The sequence below is a fragment of the Panthera pardus genome, unplaced genomic scaffold, assembly GCF_024362965.1.
Source record: "Panthera pardus isolate Hobbes unplaced genomic scaffold, ASM2436296v1 HiC_scaffold_10, whole genome shotgun sequence".
Lineage (NCBI taxonomy): Eukaryota > Metazoa > Chordata > Mammalia > Carnivora > Felidae > Panthera > Panthera pardus.
This window is the reverse complement of record NW_026526655.1, coordinates 38,446,033-38,464,311: the sequence shown is the minus strand read 5'-3', so window position 1 is coordinate 38,464,311 and position 18,279 is coordinate 38,446,033. Positions and strand designations below refer to the sequence as shown.

Here is an 18,279-nt window from a genome sequence, read left to right as displayed (position 1 = left end):
AAATTATTCTCTAATTCTGATTTCTTCGTACTACATGTTTGGAACTAAAGAAAGGTAGCAATCATATCCTAACTTTTTAATTGTCTAATATTTAGTCCAGTCTATTATATATAGTGAGTTTGTGAAATAGAACTCAGTTTCAAATTTTGATTCTTAGCAATATTAGTTATCAAAAATTTCTCATTTGTCTCTTAAAAATGTGTCTGTAAAATACTTATCTATCCAGAATTATAACATATTACATACTAGTATTAAAATTTTCTCATCTCAGGACTTAATGGAAAACAAGATTTATTAAACTTAGTTTTATGCAGTGTGTCAACTATACTTCAATTAAAAAATAGATCTATGCACAATTTTTAAGAATTAAACCTGTCTATTATTGTCCTTCATGGGCTGAAATGGTTTTTTTTTCCCTAAGACTACCAAATGTCATTCCAAATACAACCTGGTCTTGCAATTTCAAGGGATTCTATTATTATATCTAGTTGCACTCTCTCAAACAAACTAAAAGACACTGACCATAGTTAAGATTCACAATTAAAACAAGGTTGAAAACTAAAAAATGTTTACATTCCATGACCAATTCAGTGTTAATACTATAAAGCTGATTTACTTTAATAAATATACTAACTTGAATATGGTATTTTGTGGCTTAAAATGTAGTAAAACACAACAATCTGGGTCTCCCTTTTTGGGGGGGTCCCTCTTTTATTGCATTCTTCAGGAGAGAGGTAAGCATCTAATCTACTAGTAGTTCTGCAGCTTTCTGAAGGGTTAAGGAAAAAACACAAACGCTACCCCCCCACTTCCAACAGAGAAAGCAAAAGAGCAAAGTTCTAAACACAATAAGGAAAGCATTACCTAGAGATCTACTGATAAAGAGCCACACATACTAGTCTCTCAAAGAATTGGAGCCTTCAAGAGAAAGAATCCAAAAATATCTGAGCTGAATACTTTGTCATAATTAAGAAAACTACCTAATACACAAGGAACTTCTTCTCCAAAAGGAGAAGCCACAACCATAGTTCTCAAAACATGTTTCTATAAAACAGTGAAAGACTCCAAGATGACCTGAGGTTAAAAAAAGAGCTGCTTAAGATGAAAAACAGCAGTATGTTCCCAATTCACAGAAAAATATGTAAGTTCATTCCCTGAATTTTGCTGGAATCCTTGGTGCCCACTACTATATATCTGCTGGCAGACAAGAAAGAGATGAAAGAGCAATACTATAAAGGGCACTAGGACTTCCAGGTGTCCTGCTAATTGAACAACTTGGCAAATCACTAGCCTAGAGAGTTTATAAGTGAAATCTCATTACAGAAAAGATTCAACTTCTAGAAGTACATAATTTAAGTTTTGGCCAGAGTGGGTTATTCAATGAATTCAATGATAGGAATAACTTCTCTTATCAGAAAGGTAAAGATGCTTTTTAAAAAAAATTTAAACAAAAATGTCTAGTAAGATAGATCATGAAGTCTACAACATATTACTAAGAAAAAAAAAGATAACCTTGTAGTAAGTATTTTCCTTAAAGTTAAAAGGATATATATCAAATTTTAAATGAGTAAAGGTGAAGAATTAGGGGGAAGATTTAAAGTATCCTTTCACTTTTTCATTTTCACTGCATTCAATTAATTATTCATAGTGATCAAAGTATTATCAGATACAAATAAAGATATTTCTATTTTGAAACTAATTAGTTATATAACATAAGGCATCTACTTTTATGAAAGTAAAAAAAAATGTATTAAATCCTTCCCTGCTGTTACAAAAGCTTTTACTTTACTGAAGTAATATTTAATTTTAAAAATACATACTTGTTTAGTATCAGCATCAATAAGATCAAAGAATGCTCGAATTGTAGTCAATTGCAATTGCTTACACCTAAAGAATAAAGTTACAAATGAAATGTTCTTTAAAAGTATACTTTTGATACAAACATGCACAATTCTATTATTTAATGAAATATCTGGGTTTCCTTTACTGCTCTAAACTCTAAAAGTATTTAACAAATCATTATTATTAAGTATATATCTTAAAGTTGAAACATAAAAATAAAGCAAATTAAATCTTCCTGGATGTTTGACAGTGGAACTATCAGGGTCCTTCTGTTTTCCCCGAGTCTCCTTGTCTACCCCAGCTATAGACAATATCTGCCCCATCTTTCTATGCCTAAACTGTTGTGCTTCTTTCAGACACCATAGACTACACAGCCAGAGGAAAGTGAAAAAAGAATCTTTAAGCCAAATCATATAGAGAGAAGATAACTAGGGTCTACATATTTCTTACTCATAATCTATTTATATAAAGGATAAATCTAACTCCTACTTGGCTTTCCATGTACTATTCTAGAATAGTCAATCCTACATTAATCAAGTTCCTGAGTTTGGTGACTGGCCAAGAGCTCAGTGGTCTTATCGCAAATACCTTTAATTTTGCTGAACTATGACAAACTCGAAAATTTTGATATTTGAGTCTAGCTTGAGACTGATGCTATTGGTTCTTCAAGAAATGATTTTACAGGCTGCCAAAGGAACCTTGGTCATACTGAGACAAAAACCAAGGTTAGAGTTCTAGGTACTTTAGTCAATCTTTCTCCCATATCATTATTTGTGAATAAAGTTCTAATCAATGCACTGAAGAGAAAAAAGGAGCACCACAAATCACCAAAATAAGTTATATTAACTTACCACACAATGGAGAGGTGGTCTGTTGAGACCCAGGTCTTAGGCACTGCTGAACTCTAAAAGGACAGGAAAAAAAAAATCCAACTTAAGAAAAGCACATTTGTTATTCTCCAAAAGGTTTGAAATTCCCAGAAGCTAATATTTAGAAACACGTAACATTAGTTTCACTACTTTATGATGCATAGACATATTTAAATGATGCATTATTATAAAAGGTGATCCAAAAATATTAAGGTAGTCCCTGCATAAAATCATTGTCATTACTCCTTAGTCAAGCTTAAATTACCCTTTAAAAATTATTTAAGTATCCACAGATTCCTTACTGAAGTTTAATGTCTAACTCTATTACTCTATTAAGAGGCTGTTTATGATTCTTTAATAAATCACAATTATTTTAGTAGTTGTAGTTCTGACTATCCTTTGATAAAATCTAAGATGTTACTTTTTAATCAGGTGTGCTTAAGAAATACCCAGACCTGGGGAGATTTTTCAAAATTAACATGCCTGACCACAATTCCAAAACTATTAAATCAGACTCTTACAAGTAGGGCCCAAGGTTACTTATTTTGAAAAAAATCCCTAGATTAGGATATGTATTACTAGAGACAGAATAGCAAAAGGCTCCTAAAAAATATAACTATTTGAAGAAAACTTCCTGACAATGGCACAGTACCCCCTTCAAGAACTAGACTCCTTTTCATACCAGGTAATGACTTCCTTCCCTGTGAATAGCATCTTACATACAATGGGGAAACATTAAGTAAATCTGATTATTATTTTTCACAGTGTCTCTCTGCATTCAAGAAAGGGTTGTTTACTGTTAGCCTGGGTCCCTTAATGGGACTCCTTCAAAAACCATCCACCAACTTAAATACATATTTAGGGCAGTTATAGGAGTAAAATGTAAACGTGTATAGTGTTTAAGTGCTAGTTCTGTGTGAGTGTATATCACAGCATTTCAGCCTACTTTACTAATACAATTGAGGTCTCTAACTTAATTTTTCTAGTTCCAATGGATGTAAATGTCAATTAACTATTCTTGAGATAATCATTAAAAAATTGTTACTTCTTAAGAATTGTTTTTTAAAGTAAACATACATGCAGATATATAAAAGACTATAAACTATTTAGGGGCTAAAATACTAAATAAAATTCTGACAATAACCAGCTTTGAGAAAATTCCATTTAGAGACAAAATATTTTCATCAGAGATACAGAATTACAAGCTCCTCAAACAACAAATTATCAATGCATCAGAAAAGAGGGACACGGACACACACACACACACACACTTAAAGAAACCAAATTTCTTTAAAAGATAAGCTGGAGGAAAGGACACCAATAGAGCATCATGCCCCAACCAAGTCTAGGAAATAAGACATCCAAATATATATATATTTGTGTTTTACTAAAGAGTTGATATTTCATGTTTTGAGGACTTCAAGCAAATATCTGCCCAAAATATTCAACACCAAATAACAAGGTTCATACTAATAATGAGGTCTGAGAGATTTTCCAATTTAGTTGCAAAGCTATTACATGGTTATATCACAACTCCTCCAGTAATAAGAAAATGGTGGGTAATTGCAGAATGGCTTAATAATTTTTGTTTTATGTGTGGCAAGTATTCAGTAATACTTGTTCAATAAATGAACAGTAACCTAAGGTGGGGCAATAGATGAACTGAGCAAGGGAGTTATGTATGAAGAGAACAACCATGAAACAAAGCACCATCTCTTAAAAAGCAAAAAGAACTCTATGGATTTTTTTTAGAAATTAAGTTATATGGGGCACCTAGGTGGCTCAGTCGATTAGGTGTCTGACTCTTGATTTTAGCTCAGATCATGAATTCAAGGTTCATGAGTTTGAGCCCTGCATTGGGCTCTACACTAACAGCACTGAGGCTACTTGGGATTCTCTCTCCCTCTCTCTGCCCCAACCCCGAGTGCACTCTCTCACTCTCTCAAAATAAATAAACTTAAAAAAATTATTTAAAAAAAAAATTTTTTTTTTAATGTTTATTTATTTTTGAGACAGAGAGAGACAGAGCATGAATGGGGGAGGGTCAGAGAGAGGGAGACACAGAATCCAAAACAGGCTCCAGGCTCCGAGCTGTCAGCACAGAGCCTGACGCGGGGCTTGAACTCACGGACCGTGAGATCATGACCTGAGCCGAAGTCGGCTGCTCAACCGACTGAGCCACCCAGGCGCCCCAAAAAAATTATTTAAAAAAAGAAATTAAGTTATATTTGGAAATGATGTGTAGTATACACATGTATACATACTACATACAATATCTACACACTGTGTAGAGTTAAAAAGTTAAGATGATAACTGAAGACTTCAAGGTAAAAAAAATAAGAAATAATATAAATCCTAAAAGAAAACTTGAACTCACTTTACAGAGGCTATGTATCCCAGTTAAAGACCAAATACTTGATGTCCTAGCAGAGGAGAATAATTAGCAAATTAATCAATCAGGGTTCTGTTATACTATCAAAGCTACTTTTTTAATTTTAAAATTGGTAAACCTTAGAGCGCCTGAGTGGCTCAGTCAGTTATGCATCTGACTTCAGCTCAGGTCATGATCTCACAGTTCATGGGTTCAGGCCCCGCATAAGGCTCTGTGCTGACAGCTCAGAGCCTGGATCCTGTTTCAGATTCTGTGTTTCCCTCTCTCTTTGCCCCTCCCCTACTCACACTGTCTCTCTCTCTCAAAAATAAACGTTAAAAAAAAATAATAAAAATAATAAAATTGGTAAACCTTTATTCAAGTTCAACACTCGTAAGTATGTGATATGCTTGATATTCGACTTCCATTATAAATAGCACACCACTCAGATGTAACAAGGGGCCCTTGGACTTCAGTCCATAAATTCTTATGGTTAAAACTCATCAATGAGTAGATACTTATTTTGAACAAGAAACAATTATTCTTACGAGTCACCTTCATAAATAAGTCATTTTCACAAGCTTTCTAAGGTCCTTTTCACTTTCTGTGGACATAAGCACTATGCCTCTGCCTTCCCAACATATTCATTTTTTCATATTCTGTCTCTCACACACAAACGTGCACACACACACACACACACACAGAACTACACCAACTCAGTAGTCATTTTCAAGCAAGTACATATTTTTCCTTTCATACCCCATTGTATCCATCCTGTTACTATTTCAGTAGAATCTTAAAAAAAGATTACCACAACAGATAAGGCACTGGTATGATGGCTTAATTTTGGAAGAAAAGTCAGTCCTGAACGAACTTGGTAATCCCGGAATCCTCCAGCTACAGAAAGTGTGGTTAAATTTATGTGTCTAGCATTTAGAATCCAATAGTTGTTTACAGTCATATAAAAATCTGGCAGGAAATAAAGACACATATTAAAAATTAGTAGTCATTCCCTGCAACAATAAAGTATCTATGATACTAATACTAAACTGAATTTCTGTTTAAGCCATACTGAATTGCCTACAAACAATGTTATTCACATTTCTCATTTTTGAGTAGTCAGTATCTTTATACATGGTCTATTGTCCCATTAAATCAGAGTACAAATACTAAGAGTTACTAAAGGTCTCAGTAAAGAAAAAAGATACTCAAACTTCATTAGTTTTGTCAAGTCCATACACAAACAGGTCTCTACATCCCACAAAGATGCTGCTAGACCATAAGCCACACAGTGTAATAAGGAGAAACCCCTAAAATTCTACCAAAGATAAAGTTCACTATGCTAAAAAAATTGTAGATCTTCCTAATCATGGCAGTATGAGAGCTTAGCAGCTCTCTACTGTGGCCAGTTACCACTATACAAAGTACTATTTAAGTGATTAAAATACAATCAGGAAAACAACAATCATTTTAGTCTTGAGACTTGATGCTGCTATGGAAAACTCTAAGGGTTAAGAAGGTTCTACTCAGGGTGCTCCTGGGTGGCTCAGTTGGTTGAGTGTGTGACTCTTAATTTTGGCTCAGGTCATGATCTCACGGTTTGTGAGACTGAAGCTCACATCGGGGTCCGTGCTGACAAGGTGGAGCCTGCTTGGGATTCTCTCTCCCTCTCTCTCTCTCTCTCTCTGCCCCTCCCCTACTCCCTACTTGTGTGTCCTCTTTCCCTCTCCTCTCTCTCAAAATAAATAAATAAACTTAAAACAAAAAAAAAGTAAGTAACTCATTTAGTGTAAGTAACAAGTAGCTCAAAGGGAAGAATCTGCAATTTTTCCACTTTATCTATGGAAGATGAAAACAATACAGTGTCAAAGATTTGAGGCCAGGGCAGGGGAGTTCTCCTTTCCTTTCTGATTATCAGAACTTAATGTGTTTTTACCCTGGCATTTGATCCTATTGAGGGCTTCAAACATTTTGGAACAGCAAACTTCTCCCATTAAAGATCTCAGCAATATTTAATTAGAATATGACTAAGCAGACCCATTCCTAACATCTGCAGGTCCTAGGACAAGAGGACCAAGGAACACATGCTATATGTCTATATATGTCTAAATATTTAACAGTAAAAATTCCAGCTAACAAACTGTTAAATCAATTATCTCTGCCTATCTTGACAAATATACATCTTCCAAATAACCTGGAAGACCAAGTTCAAATAACAAGTTCTAGGACATCTCAGAGATGGACACTAGATGATGACAGCATAGGAAGAGCAGATCTCTAACCCATCACTGTACTATCCTGTCTTCCCATCTCAATTTCATCCTGCATTACAAGGATGAAGGATACCCAAGCTCTATTTGTACCTCATGCAGAGCCATCCCTTAGCCACAACTCAAGTTTATATACCTGCCCTCAGAACAGATCCAGGTAAGAGGCCCACACAGGCCATGGAAAAGCCTGGAGGCGGGGTTACCTGGATCATGGTCCAAAAGTAAAGGCACAGCTGCAAACAGGGAAGCTGCTTGGCCTATATACTCCTCGCCTTGTGGTGAATGGCAGTGCCAGGGCAGGGACCCCTAAAGTGCAGAGCCCAGTGCACAGCTTCCATTCCCCTATTGAAGGGCAGTATTTCCATCAAGTATAAACAGGGAATGCACTTCTGGAGGTCATATGGGTCTCCTAAAAACCTCCTAAAAAATCCGCCACCCCTAGAACTTCTGTTTTTTCATTCTAATTTTGGCTTAATGAAATATGAAATAAATACAGAATAAATAAGAAAGAGGGTTGCTAATTACTGGAAAGGCACCTAACATTAAGAATTACTTTCAGCCTGAACCTTTCAGAGACAGATCATCAGTAGCCTTCCAAAACAGTAAAATTGGACTCTTTTGAAAGCTCTTTCCTCAAAGAGTTTTTTAAGATGTATTCTGAGTAATTCTAACTTAACATACATGGCTCATCGACATAAAATGTAATAAAAAAGTTCTCAATTGTGATGACAAGTATTATGACTAGTCTATGCCTTTGAATCTTTTTCTAAACCTATAGGTCATTTGTCATTATTAGAATTAATAAAGCAAATTTAAGCAACTTCATTAAAACTAAAAATTTATACTGAAAGATTTCTATAAGCAAAGTTTTAAATGTAATAAGGGAAAAAATTAAACTTCACTGTAGGTACTGTTGCACCAGATATTCCAGCAAATAAATTACCCCTTGGCAATATTATGTTAAAATGGGTACTTTGGTTTGGGGTCACTAAGGTATATTTCTCATTTTTATCACAATTAAGATAATGCAAATTTCGATAAGGTAAGAAGTGGTATAAATTTACTGCTCAGGAAAAAGAATTCTTTTTCAAAGACTTTCTTCTGTCATATAACATTTAAATAAACAGTGAAGATAACACTTTTTTAAAAAATATTTATTTATTTACCTTGAGAGAGAAAGCATGAGTGGGGGAGAGGTAGAGAAAGAGAGAGAGAGAATCCTAAGCAGGCCCCATGCCCAGCACAGAGCTGGACACAGGGCTCGATCTCCTGACTGTGAGATCATAACCTTAGCCGAAATCAAGAGTCAGATTCTCAACCAACTGAGCCACCCAGGCACCCCAATACTAGACTATTCTTTGAACATGCAGATAATAATGGTACCTATCTCACAGGACTGCTCTAAGTCTCAAGTGAAATAATAATACATCATGTAAAGTCCTTAATACAACACCCAAAATATAGCAAAGTATAGTAATAAGTATTAGGAATTCTATCGCAAATTCTAAATTTGTTTAAAAATTTATTTAAAATTTACATGGTGACCTATTTATTTTAAAACAAGGCATTTCTACTGTTTTACTTAAAATATAAGCTTATTTTGAATAGAATACTGTAAGAGTTAACAAAACACAGGAAGTTTAACAAACATACTTTAAGAGACAGAGTCATCTCCAAGAGTAACTAAACTGAAGCCCAAGTGTCTAGGGATTATAAGATACGTGTTCTCCACAGTAAGATGCTACTGACAGAGAAAACAAAAATTCCAATTATTAGCCTAAGCTGAAAGTCACAAAGAAAGATGCTCAGAAATGGAGGTGTTAATTTGAAACTGAGCTGCTTCACACATGGATAAATCTACAGCACACTCTAAAGAAAGTAAGAGCAAGGATTTGTTTAATCCTAAACAATAATGAGGAGGTCAGTTAGTGTTTATCTAATAGTACTTACCTGTTATGAAACGATCCAATGGCAACACAGGAGCAACATGAGGTGTAGCTTGTGTAATAAGAAGATTTATCAGATCTTGTTTAAAATTTTTCAATGTAAGCAATGCTCTTGCAACAAGGCCACCCATAGAGTGACCAATTATTGCCACACTTTTTGGAGCAAATTCTTGACCCTATTAAAAAAAAAAAAAAATCACCAAGGCATAATGAAGCCTTATCATAACAAAAATTCCAAATACTTACCTCTCTATATGAGCAATTTTATAGAAAAAAAGAAAATTAAACTACTTAAACTTGCATAAGATACAGAAATATATTTTCATTTACTTATAACTGGTATATGCTACCATTTTGTATCCTGCCTAATATTTTTAACGGCTATGCTTTGGTTTTCTGAACCAAAATCAGAACTCTTCGTCTACCATATCATGTCTTACCATTTGTTACATTGGATGTAAAAGGTGTAATTATATTTGGTTTATTCCAAAATATTAGATTTTATAGCATAGAAGTCAGATCATTTATTTGAAACTGAAAACATCACAAAAATTCAGAACAATTATGGTTGCCATAACAATATGATACCTCATCATATTGATATATCTTATCAAGTTACTTCTCTATTGTGCACCTGGGTTGAAAAAGAAACCAGCATTCCAAAATATTTATTCACTGACAATTACATATTTTATTTTTAAAATAAGCATTGCTTTTACAAAAATCTTTTGTCTCCATATAGTATCCTTAGTTTCACTGCCAAACTTTTGCTTATCACTCTCCACACTAATCCTTCATCTATGCCTTCTCTCATAACTATGAATAAATTGGGCTTTTTACAGAAAAGAATTAACACAGTAAGCCTGAGACTGTTATCTTTATAATGGACTGCATATAAGTTGATTCTGGGATACGGTCTGGAACCTTAGATTCCTGGATTTTCCCATAATTTCCTAAATGGAAGAATGGCTCACTATGCTGAAACTGTTTTGCAAATAATACAGTTTATACTGCACACCTGCTGTCCTTCTGGTTGCGATTTTAGTACACGCTAGACACAGGGTCTTTACATGACCAGCCCCCAGTAAATACTATGGGCACTGAACTTCTCATGAGCTTCTCTCACAGACAACACTTCACACATCACAATTCATTGCTGTATGAATTAAATGGATCCAGTGTTACTCCCCTTTAAGGACATTTGGAGGCTTGTACCTGGCTTCCTCTGGACTTCACCCCATGCACCTTTTCTTTATTGATTTTGCTTTGTATCCTTTCATTGTAATAAATCATAACCATGAGTACAAGTACATGCTGAATCCTATGAATCCTTCTGGACAATTATCAAGCCTGGGGATGGTCTTGGTGATGCCCAACACAGAGCTGATCTTAAAAAAAAGCCAAACTCTCCATTTGTGCTCTGAAACCCATCCCCTTCTGCCTTCTCAAGTACATCACTCCAGCAACTCTACTCACTTTTTTCTTGCATTGTTGTTTCTCGCTACCAGATCATTCTTGCTAGTATAAAAATATATTATTCTCCCTTAAAAAATAAAAACTACTCTTTTGACACCAACTTTACCCTTAGTGAGCACATCTTTCTCCACATCTCTATAGTGTAACTCACTAAAATCAGCTGCCTATACAGTACTTGCTGTCTCCAATTTCTCAACTTCCATACACTCTTACACCCACTCCAATCACACTTTCACTTCAACACTCCTCCAAAATTATCAAGTCACCAAGGAATCTAATGGCCAATTCTCAATCCTCACCTTATATGAACTATCAACAGGATTTGACATAGATCACTTCTTCCTCTTTGAAATGATTTGTTCGGATTCCTTGACAACATATTATCCTGGTTCTCCTCTTACCTCACTGGCTACTTCTTTTTAGTCTCCTGCTGTTTCCTTCTCATCTCCCTCATGTTTGTTTTTTTTTTTTAATGTTTACTTATTTTTGACAGAGAGACAGAGACAGAGTGTGAGCAGGAAAGGGGCAGAGAGAGGGAGACACAGAATCCAAAGCAGGCTCCAGGCTCCTAGCTGTCAGCACAGAGCCCAGAACAGGACTTGAACTCATGAACAGATCATTACCTGAGCTAAAGTCAGATGCTTAACCAACCCAGGCACCCCACCCCCCATCTCAATAAGGTAGTGACTCAGGCCTCAGTCCTTAGGTCTCTTCTTTCATATCTTGACTCCATAGTGATCTCATCCAATCTCATGGCTTTAAATACATCCATATACTGGCAAGCTTCAAGTTATTATCTCCAGACTGGACCTCTTTCTCTTGAACTCTAAACTTAAAATCCAATCGCATCCTAACTATACTTGGGATATCTAACATGCATCTTAAATCAAACCTGTCTGAAACTAAATTATTAATCTCCTCCAAATATATTCTTCTTACATTTTCCCCCATCTTAGATAACAGCATTTCAATCCTTCTAGTTGTTCAGCCAAAAACTCTGGGTCATTCTCAACTCTTTTTGTTTCACACTGCCCCTCCATATCTGATCTGCCAGCAAATCTTGTTTCCTTCAAGATTTATACCAATCTATTTCTTATCACCTCCAATGTTACCAACTTGATTTAAGCCACCATTATTCATGCCTGAATTACTGCAATGAGCCCCTAACTGGTCTCTTCACTTCTCTCACATCCCTTCATTTATCCTTGAAACCATCCACAGAATAATATCATTAAAACCTAAATCAGGACATGTCACTCCTTTGCTCAAAAATCTCAGCAGTGTCTTTCCCTATCATTTCAAATAAAAGGTAATATTCTTAAAATTGCCTACAAGGCTCTATCATTTGTCTCCCCCTGCCAAATTTTCCTTTATTAACTTATTCTATCTACTCCAGCCATACCAGTCTCCCTGTTTTTCTTCTAATACAGCTCACATGTGATGGCCTCATATATTTTACTTGTTTCCTCTATCTGAAATACTTTCCTCCTAAATACCCTCATGCCCTCTAATTTATAATAAACTGTCTGCTTCTCAATAGAGATCTTTGCTGGGGACCCTTATTTGTAATTGTAGTCCTCTACCCTTTGCTCCTTATGTCCCTTTCCTGTTTTATTTTACTTTTTGGCATTTATCACTCTGTAAGATAGTGTATATTTTTATTATTTATGTTTATTATCTGCCTCTCCTGACTAGAACATAAGGTCCATGAGGGCTTGGATTTCTGTTTTATTCACTGCTATAACTGCATGTAGATTCAGGTGCTGAATAAATGAGGTGTCCTCCATGTGTAATGTCCTCTCACTTTCTCACACTCAAATCCTGTCCATTCAACAAAATTCAGTTGTCTCGAACTCCTACAGTACCTGGTTGTAAAACGAATCTTATGTTCTAAAAGCCTCAATTTAAAAGCGAGTTTATTAGCTCTATTATAAATTTAATGTGTAGTCATTAGGGAAAATATGAAAACAAAAATACAGAAGGGAAAAACTACCTAGCATAGCACATTAAAGATACACTTATTTATTGTGAATGACATTTATGGAGATAAATCTCATTCTGTAAAAACATATTTATCTTACCCAATATATATCAAATACTTAAAAGGTCCTGCACCTAATTTCGCTTGTCTCCTCCTACATTATCCAGTACAGATTTAAGTTTAAAAAAACACTTGCTATTGAAGTAACTTTAAAATGCTGGCTAATGCAAAGAACCATGAAGTCTAAATTTCATTCTCAAGATGCATAAGAATATCATACTGCTTGAATTTTACTATAGCTATATAGTTAAGTCTTCAAATTAGGCAGTGCAAGTTCTCCAACATTGTTCTTTTTCAAGACAGTTTGGCTTTTTTGGGTACTTTGCATTTCCACATAAGTTTGTAAATTTTTACAAAAACACCTCCTGGTATTTTCATTTGTATTGCATTAACTCTACTGCTTAATTTGGAGAGAATTTATCTCTTAATTTTAAGTCTTCTAATCCTTAAAGTTGGTTCATTTATTTGGATTCCTTTCCCTCAGCAAGTTTTACAGTTTGCAGTGTACAGATATTGTATATCTCTCATTAAATTTATCCATAAGAATTGTATTTTTATATTACTGAAAATGCACTTCAAAATTTCCCCTTCCATTTGTTGTGATTTTTGAATACTGACCATTTGCCCTGAGAAATTGTTAAATTCACTCATGAATTATAGTTCTCTGTAAATTCCTTTAAATGTTTCTGTATATTTGTATCATCTTTAAATGTTTCTGTATATTTGTATCATCTTGTGATCACATCTTATTTATCTCATCCAATAAACACCTTTATCAGATACAGAAATAATTCTTAACCTAATAGCTTGTTTCCTCCTGTAATGCATAATACTTAATTTCCTTGGGTTGAGAAAGTTTGCATCTGTTCCTAATGCACTGAATTTTGTGGGTTTTCCTTAAATCATGAATGGGTACTGAATGTAACCAAATGATTTTCTTCATCTATTAAGATGATCCTATGGTGAATTACACTGATTGATACTTAAATATTAAACCAACTTTGCATTCTTGGGATAAATCCTATCTAGTCATATTATAGTTTAAAATATTGCTGGATTTGATAGCCTAATTTTTTGTTGAGAATCTTACATCTATGTTAATGAGGAATACTCTCTATTTTTTTTCCAAACAATATTAATGTCTGATTTTGATAAGGTTTGCATGTTTCTTAAAATGAACTATAAGTATTATCTCTTCCTCTATTTTCTCAGCTTGTATGAGATGGGATTATTTCTTTCTTAAATGTGTCATGGATTTTACCACTGAAGTCATTTAACTCTAGGGTTTTCTTGGCAGTAAGATTGTTAGTTACAAATATAAAAAATGTTAAACATATAGGGCTAGTCAGAGATTCTTTCTCTTGTGTCTGTTTTGTAATTTGTTTCAAGAGATTTGAGAATTTCAACCAAGTTGTCAAATTTATTGGTGTAATGTTGTTCATAATAATCCTTTAATAGCTTCTTACTATCTGTAGGCTATGTAGAGATGTCCCTTCTTTCATTCCCAGTATTGTTAATTTGTATTCTTTTTTTTCATCAGTCTAGATAAGGGTTTACCAATTCTTAGATCTCTTAGAAGAATGAGCCATTGGTATAATTTTTCCCCCTTTGTCTATTTTCTGTTTCCTTGATTTCTACTCCCTATTGTTTCCTTCCTTTTACTTTGAGTTTTACTTTGTTCTTTCTATAGTTTAAGTTGAAAGGTTGGATCACTGTTTTTAAACCTTGTTCTTTTCTAACATAAGCATTTAAGACTACAGTATTTCTTCTAACCACTACTTTAATTTTATAAATTCTGATGTGTTTTCATTTTAATTAGGTTCAAAACATCTTCAAATTTCACCTGTTAGTTTCTTTTTGACCTGAGTTGTCTAGAAGTAATCTCTAAATATTTGCTGACTTTCCAGATATGTTTTTGTTAATTTTAAATTTAATTCTGCTATGTTCAGAAAATATACCCTGTATGATTTGAATCCTTTGAAATTTACGTTGACTTATTTCATGGCCTAGCATATGAAATTTTTTGTAAATGTTCCTTTTGCATTTAAAGAGAACATAGCTAGTGGGGGAGCTAAGATGACAGCATAGTAGGAGGACCTTAAGCTTGTCTCGTCCCTCGAATACAACTAGATAACTATCAAATCATTCCGAATACCCAAGAAATCGACCTGAGGACTGACAGAACAAACTGCACAATAGAGGGAGAAATGAAGCCACATTGAGGAAGGAAGAAAGATGGGAAGTACAGAAACATGGTTTGGGGGAGAAAGCAATTGCTGGTGCTACAGAGAGAAGGGAGCCCTGGTCCTGGAGCAAGGCAAGAGAGGGTGGAGCATACAGGGATACACACAAGGAGAACACTGGAGCCACTGGCTGAGAAAACGAGAGGGGCTGATTTTCATGAATTTTGCAAGTTAGCAGGGCTCAAAGACCAGAGTTTTAAAGGTCTGCAGGCTTGGCTGGGAGAGACCCCTGAAAGCACTGCCATAAACCTGGAAAGAAGGCAAACAACCCCAGGGTAGAAGACACGATCTACAGATCACTTAAGGCACAGGGGGAGAAACTATTCGTTCTTCTAGGAGTGCATCTGTGGGAGGGGGCATTCAGAGAGATGCCTCTCTGGGGACAAAACAGCTGGCAGGTGCCATTTCCTTCCCCTGCCCCTCATATAGGCACAGAGACACCTGCTAAGGGCAGCTAAATCAGACACTGGCTGTTTAGCCTACTTTGCTCCTAATCCCATATCCCTGTGCTCTGTGCACAACTGCCCTTCTAAGTCAAACCTGTACCTATCCCAGCACAGTGAAACTCTACCTCAAAAGACCAGCACAGGCCCCTGCCACAGCACATCCCTGAAGTCTGATGTTTCAAAAGTCAGCAGGCTTGGCTGGGATAGATCCCAAAGTGCACTGCACTTGTCTAGGCAGGCAAGCAACCCGAGACAGACAGCATGAAAAACATCTGGGAAAAACAAGGGGAAATTGTTTGTCCTTGAGAGTGCTTCCCTGAGAGCACAGCAAGTGCAGGAGAGGGGTCTCCAGGGACAAAGGAGCTGGCTGGTACCATTTCCCTTTCCCTCCCCCCACTTAGCATAAGCACAGAACAACCTATAGTAAACAGCACAGCACCAACTCTGGCTGCCTAACCTGCTTACACCAACACCCGCCCGGTACCAGCAGAGTGGGCCCATTCCCCAAAGATCAGCACAAACCCGACACATATGAGGTCTACCAACCAGAGAGTTCTGCAAGGCTTCAGTACTTGTGGAAGTAGTATCAGGTCTGATTCAATAAACAGATCAGAACACACCTAGTTAAAACTTACCACACTCTGGCCAAGGTCCAAAAACTGCCCACTGCAAGCAAGGAGAGCCTCTGTAGACCACTGGCCTGAAGGATAGAGCAGCCAAAACACAGCAGCAGTATGCAGGCAGCACACACCAGAAACATTCCCTGAAGCGCCAGGCCCTGCACACTAAATGACCTCTCCCCCATAAAGCCATTACTCTCACGAGCAGGAAAAACAACAGGCTTTTCCAACACAGAGAAGACCGAGACTTAGACAAAATGCCAAGATGGAGGAAATCATACCAAAGGAAAGAACAAGAAAAGATCGCATGGTCAGAGATCTAATCAAAACAGACATAAGTAGTATGCCTAATGGAGACCTTAAAGTAATGATCATAAGGACATTCACTGGCTTAAGAAAAGCATAGAAGACATCAGAGTGACCCTGGCTGCTAAGATAAAAGAATTAAAAAAACAATCAGAAGTGAAAACGGCAATAACTGAAATTTGAAACAGACTGGATAATACTAATCCACAAGAATAGAAGCAGAGGAATGAATAAGTGATATAGAAGACAGAATAACAGAAAATAATGAAGCTGAACAAAAGAGAGAAAGAATTATGGATCACAAGAATAGACTTCGGGAACTCCATTACTCCATTAAATGTAGTAACATTTGTATCATAGGAGTTCCAGAAGGAGAGGGAGGGAGGGAGGGAGGGAGAGAGAGAGAGAGAGAGAGAGAGAGAGGAAGAGAGAGAGAGAGAGAGAGAGAGAAAGGAGAAGATTTATTTAAGGAAATATAGCTGAAAACTTCCCTAATCTGGGGAAGGAAACACACATCCAAATCCAGGAGGCACAGGGAACTCCCATTAAAATCAGGCAAACATCAAGACATACTGTAGTTAAATTTGCAAAAATAGTGATAAAGAAAAAGTCCTAAAAGCAGCAAGACAGAAGAAGTCCCTAACTTTACACGGGAAAAGCCATAAAGCTAGCTGCAGACCTCTCCACAGAAACTTGGCAGGCCAGATGGGAGTGGTATAATTTATTCAATGTGCTGAATGGGAAAAATCCGTAGCCAAGAATACTCTACCCAGCGAGGCTATCATTCACAACAGAAGGAGAGACAAAGGATTGCCCAAATAAAATCTAAAGGAGTCCATGACCACTAACTCAGCGCTGCAAGAAATTTAATTAAAAGGGATTCTTTGAGTGGGAAGGAAAGAACAAGAGTGACAAAGGAAGAGAAAATCTCCAGAAATCACAACAAAACAAGTAATAAAATGGCACTAAATACGTATCTATCAATAGTTACTCTGAATGTAAGTGGATTGAACACTTCAATCAAAAGATAGAGGGTGTCAGAATGGATAAAAACCTAAGACCCAGCTATATGCTGCCTACAAGAGACTCATTTTAGACCAAAAGACACCCACAGATTGAAAGTGAGGGGATGCAGAAATATTTATCATGCAAAGGAAGTCAAAAGAAAGACACTGTAGCAATACTTACATCAGACAAGCTAGATTTTATTATATTTTTAATTTAAATTTTAGTTAACATACAGTACAATATTGGATTCAGGAGCAGAATTCAGTGATTCATTACTTATATACAACACTTAGTCCTCATCAAAACAAGTGACCTTCTTAGTACCCATCACTCATCTAGCCCATCTCCCACCGACCTCCCTCCACCAACCCAGTTTGTTCTCTATCATTAAGAGTCTCTTGTAGTTTGTTACCCTTTCTTCTCTTTTTCCACCCCCCTACCCATATGTTCATCTGTTTTGTTTCTTAAATTCCACATATGAATGAAATCATATGGAATTTGTCTTTCTCTGACTGACTTATTTCCCTCAGCATAATACATTCTAACTCCACCCACGTCACTGCAAATGGCAAGATTTCATTCCTGTTGATGGCTTAGTAATATTCCAGGGTGTGTGTATGTGTGTCTGTGTGTATACACCATATCTTCTTTATCCATTTATCAGTTGATGGACATTTAGGCTCTCTCCATAGTTTGGCCATTGCTGATAATGCTTCTATAAACATTGGGGTGAACGTACCCCTTCAAATCTGTATTTTTGTAACCTTTGGGTAAATACCTAACAGTGCAATTGCTGGATCATACGGTAGTTCTATTTTTACTTGTTTTGAGGAACTTCCAT

At 36.0% G+C, this 18,279-nt stretch overlaps 1 protein-coding gene across 2 annotated transcripts in view; it reads right to left on the bottom strand.

Annotated features, from left to right (window-relative positions):
• PGAP1 (post-GPI attachment to proteins inositol deacylase 1) overlaps positions 1–18,279 on the bottom strand; it is a 77,865-nt gene that overhangs the window by 39,981 nt on the left and 19,605 nt on the right. For both annotated transcript variants that reach the window (XM_019428334.2, XM_019428335.2), the window contains exons 4-7: positions 9,303–9,474; positions 5,894–6,051; positions 2,694–2,746; positions 1,821–1,887 (exon numbers count right to left, since the gene is read on the bottom strand). In XM_019428334.2, the coding sequence (XP_019283879.2) occupies positions 1,821–1,887; positions 2,694–2,746; positions 5,894–6,051; positions 9,303–9,474 (450 nt within the window). The remainder of the gene's footprint in view (positions 1–1,820; positions 1,888–2,693; positions 2,747–5,893; positions 6,052–9,302; positions 9,475–18,279) is intronic.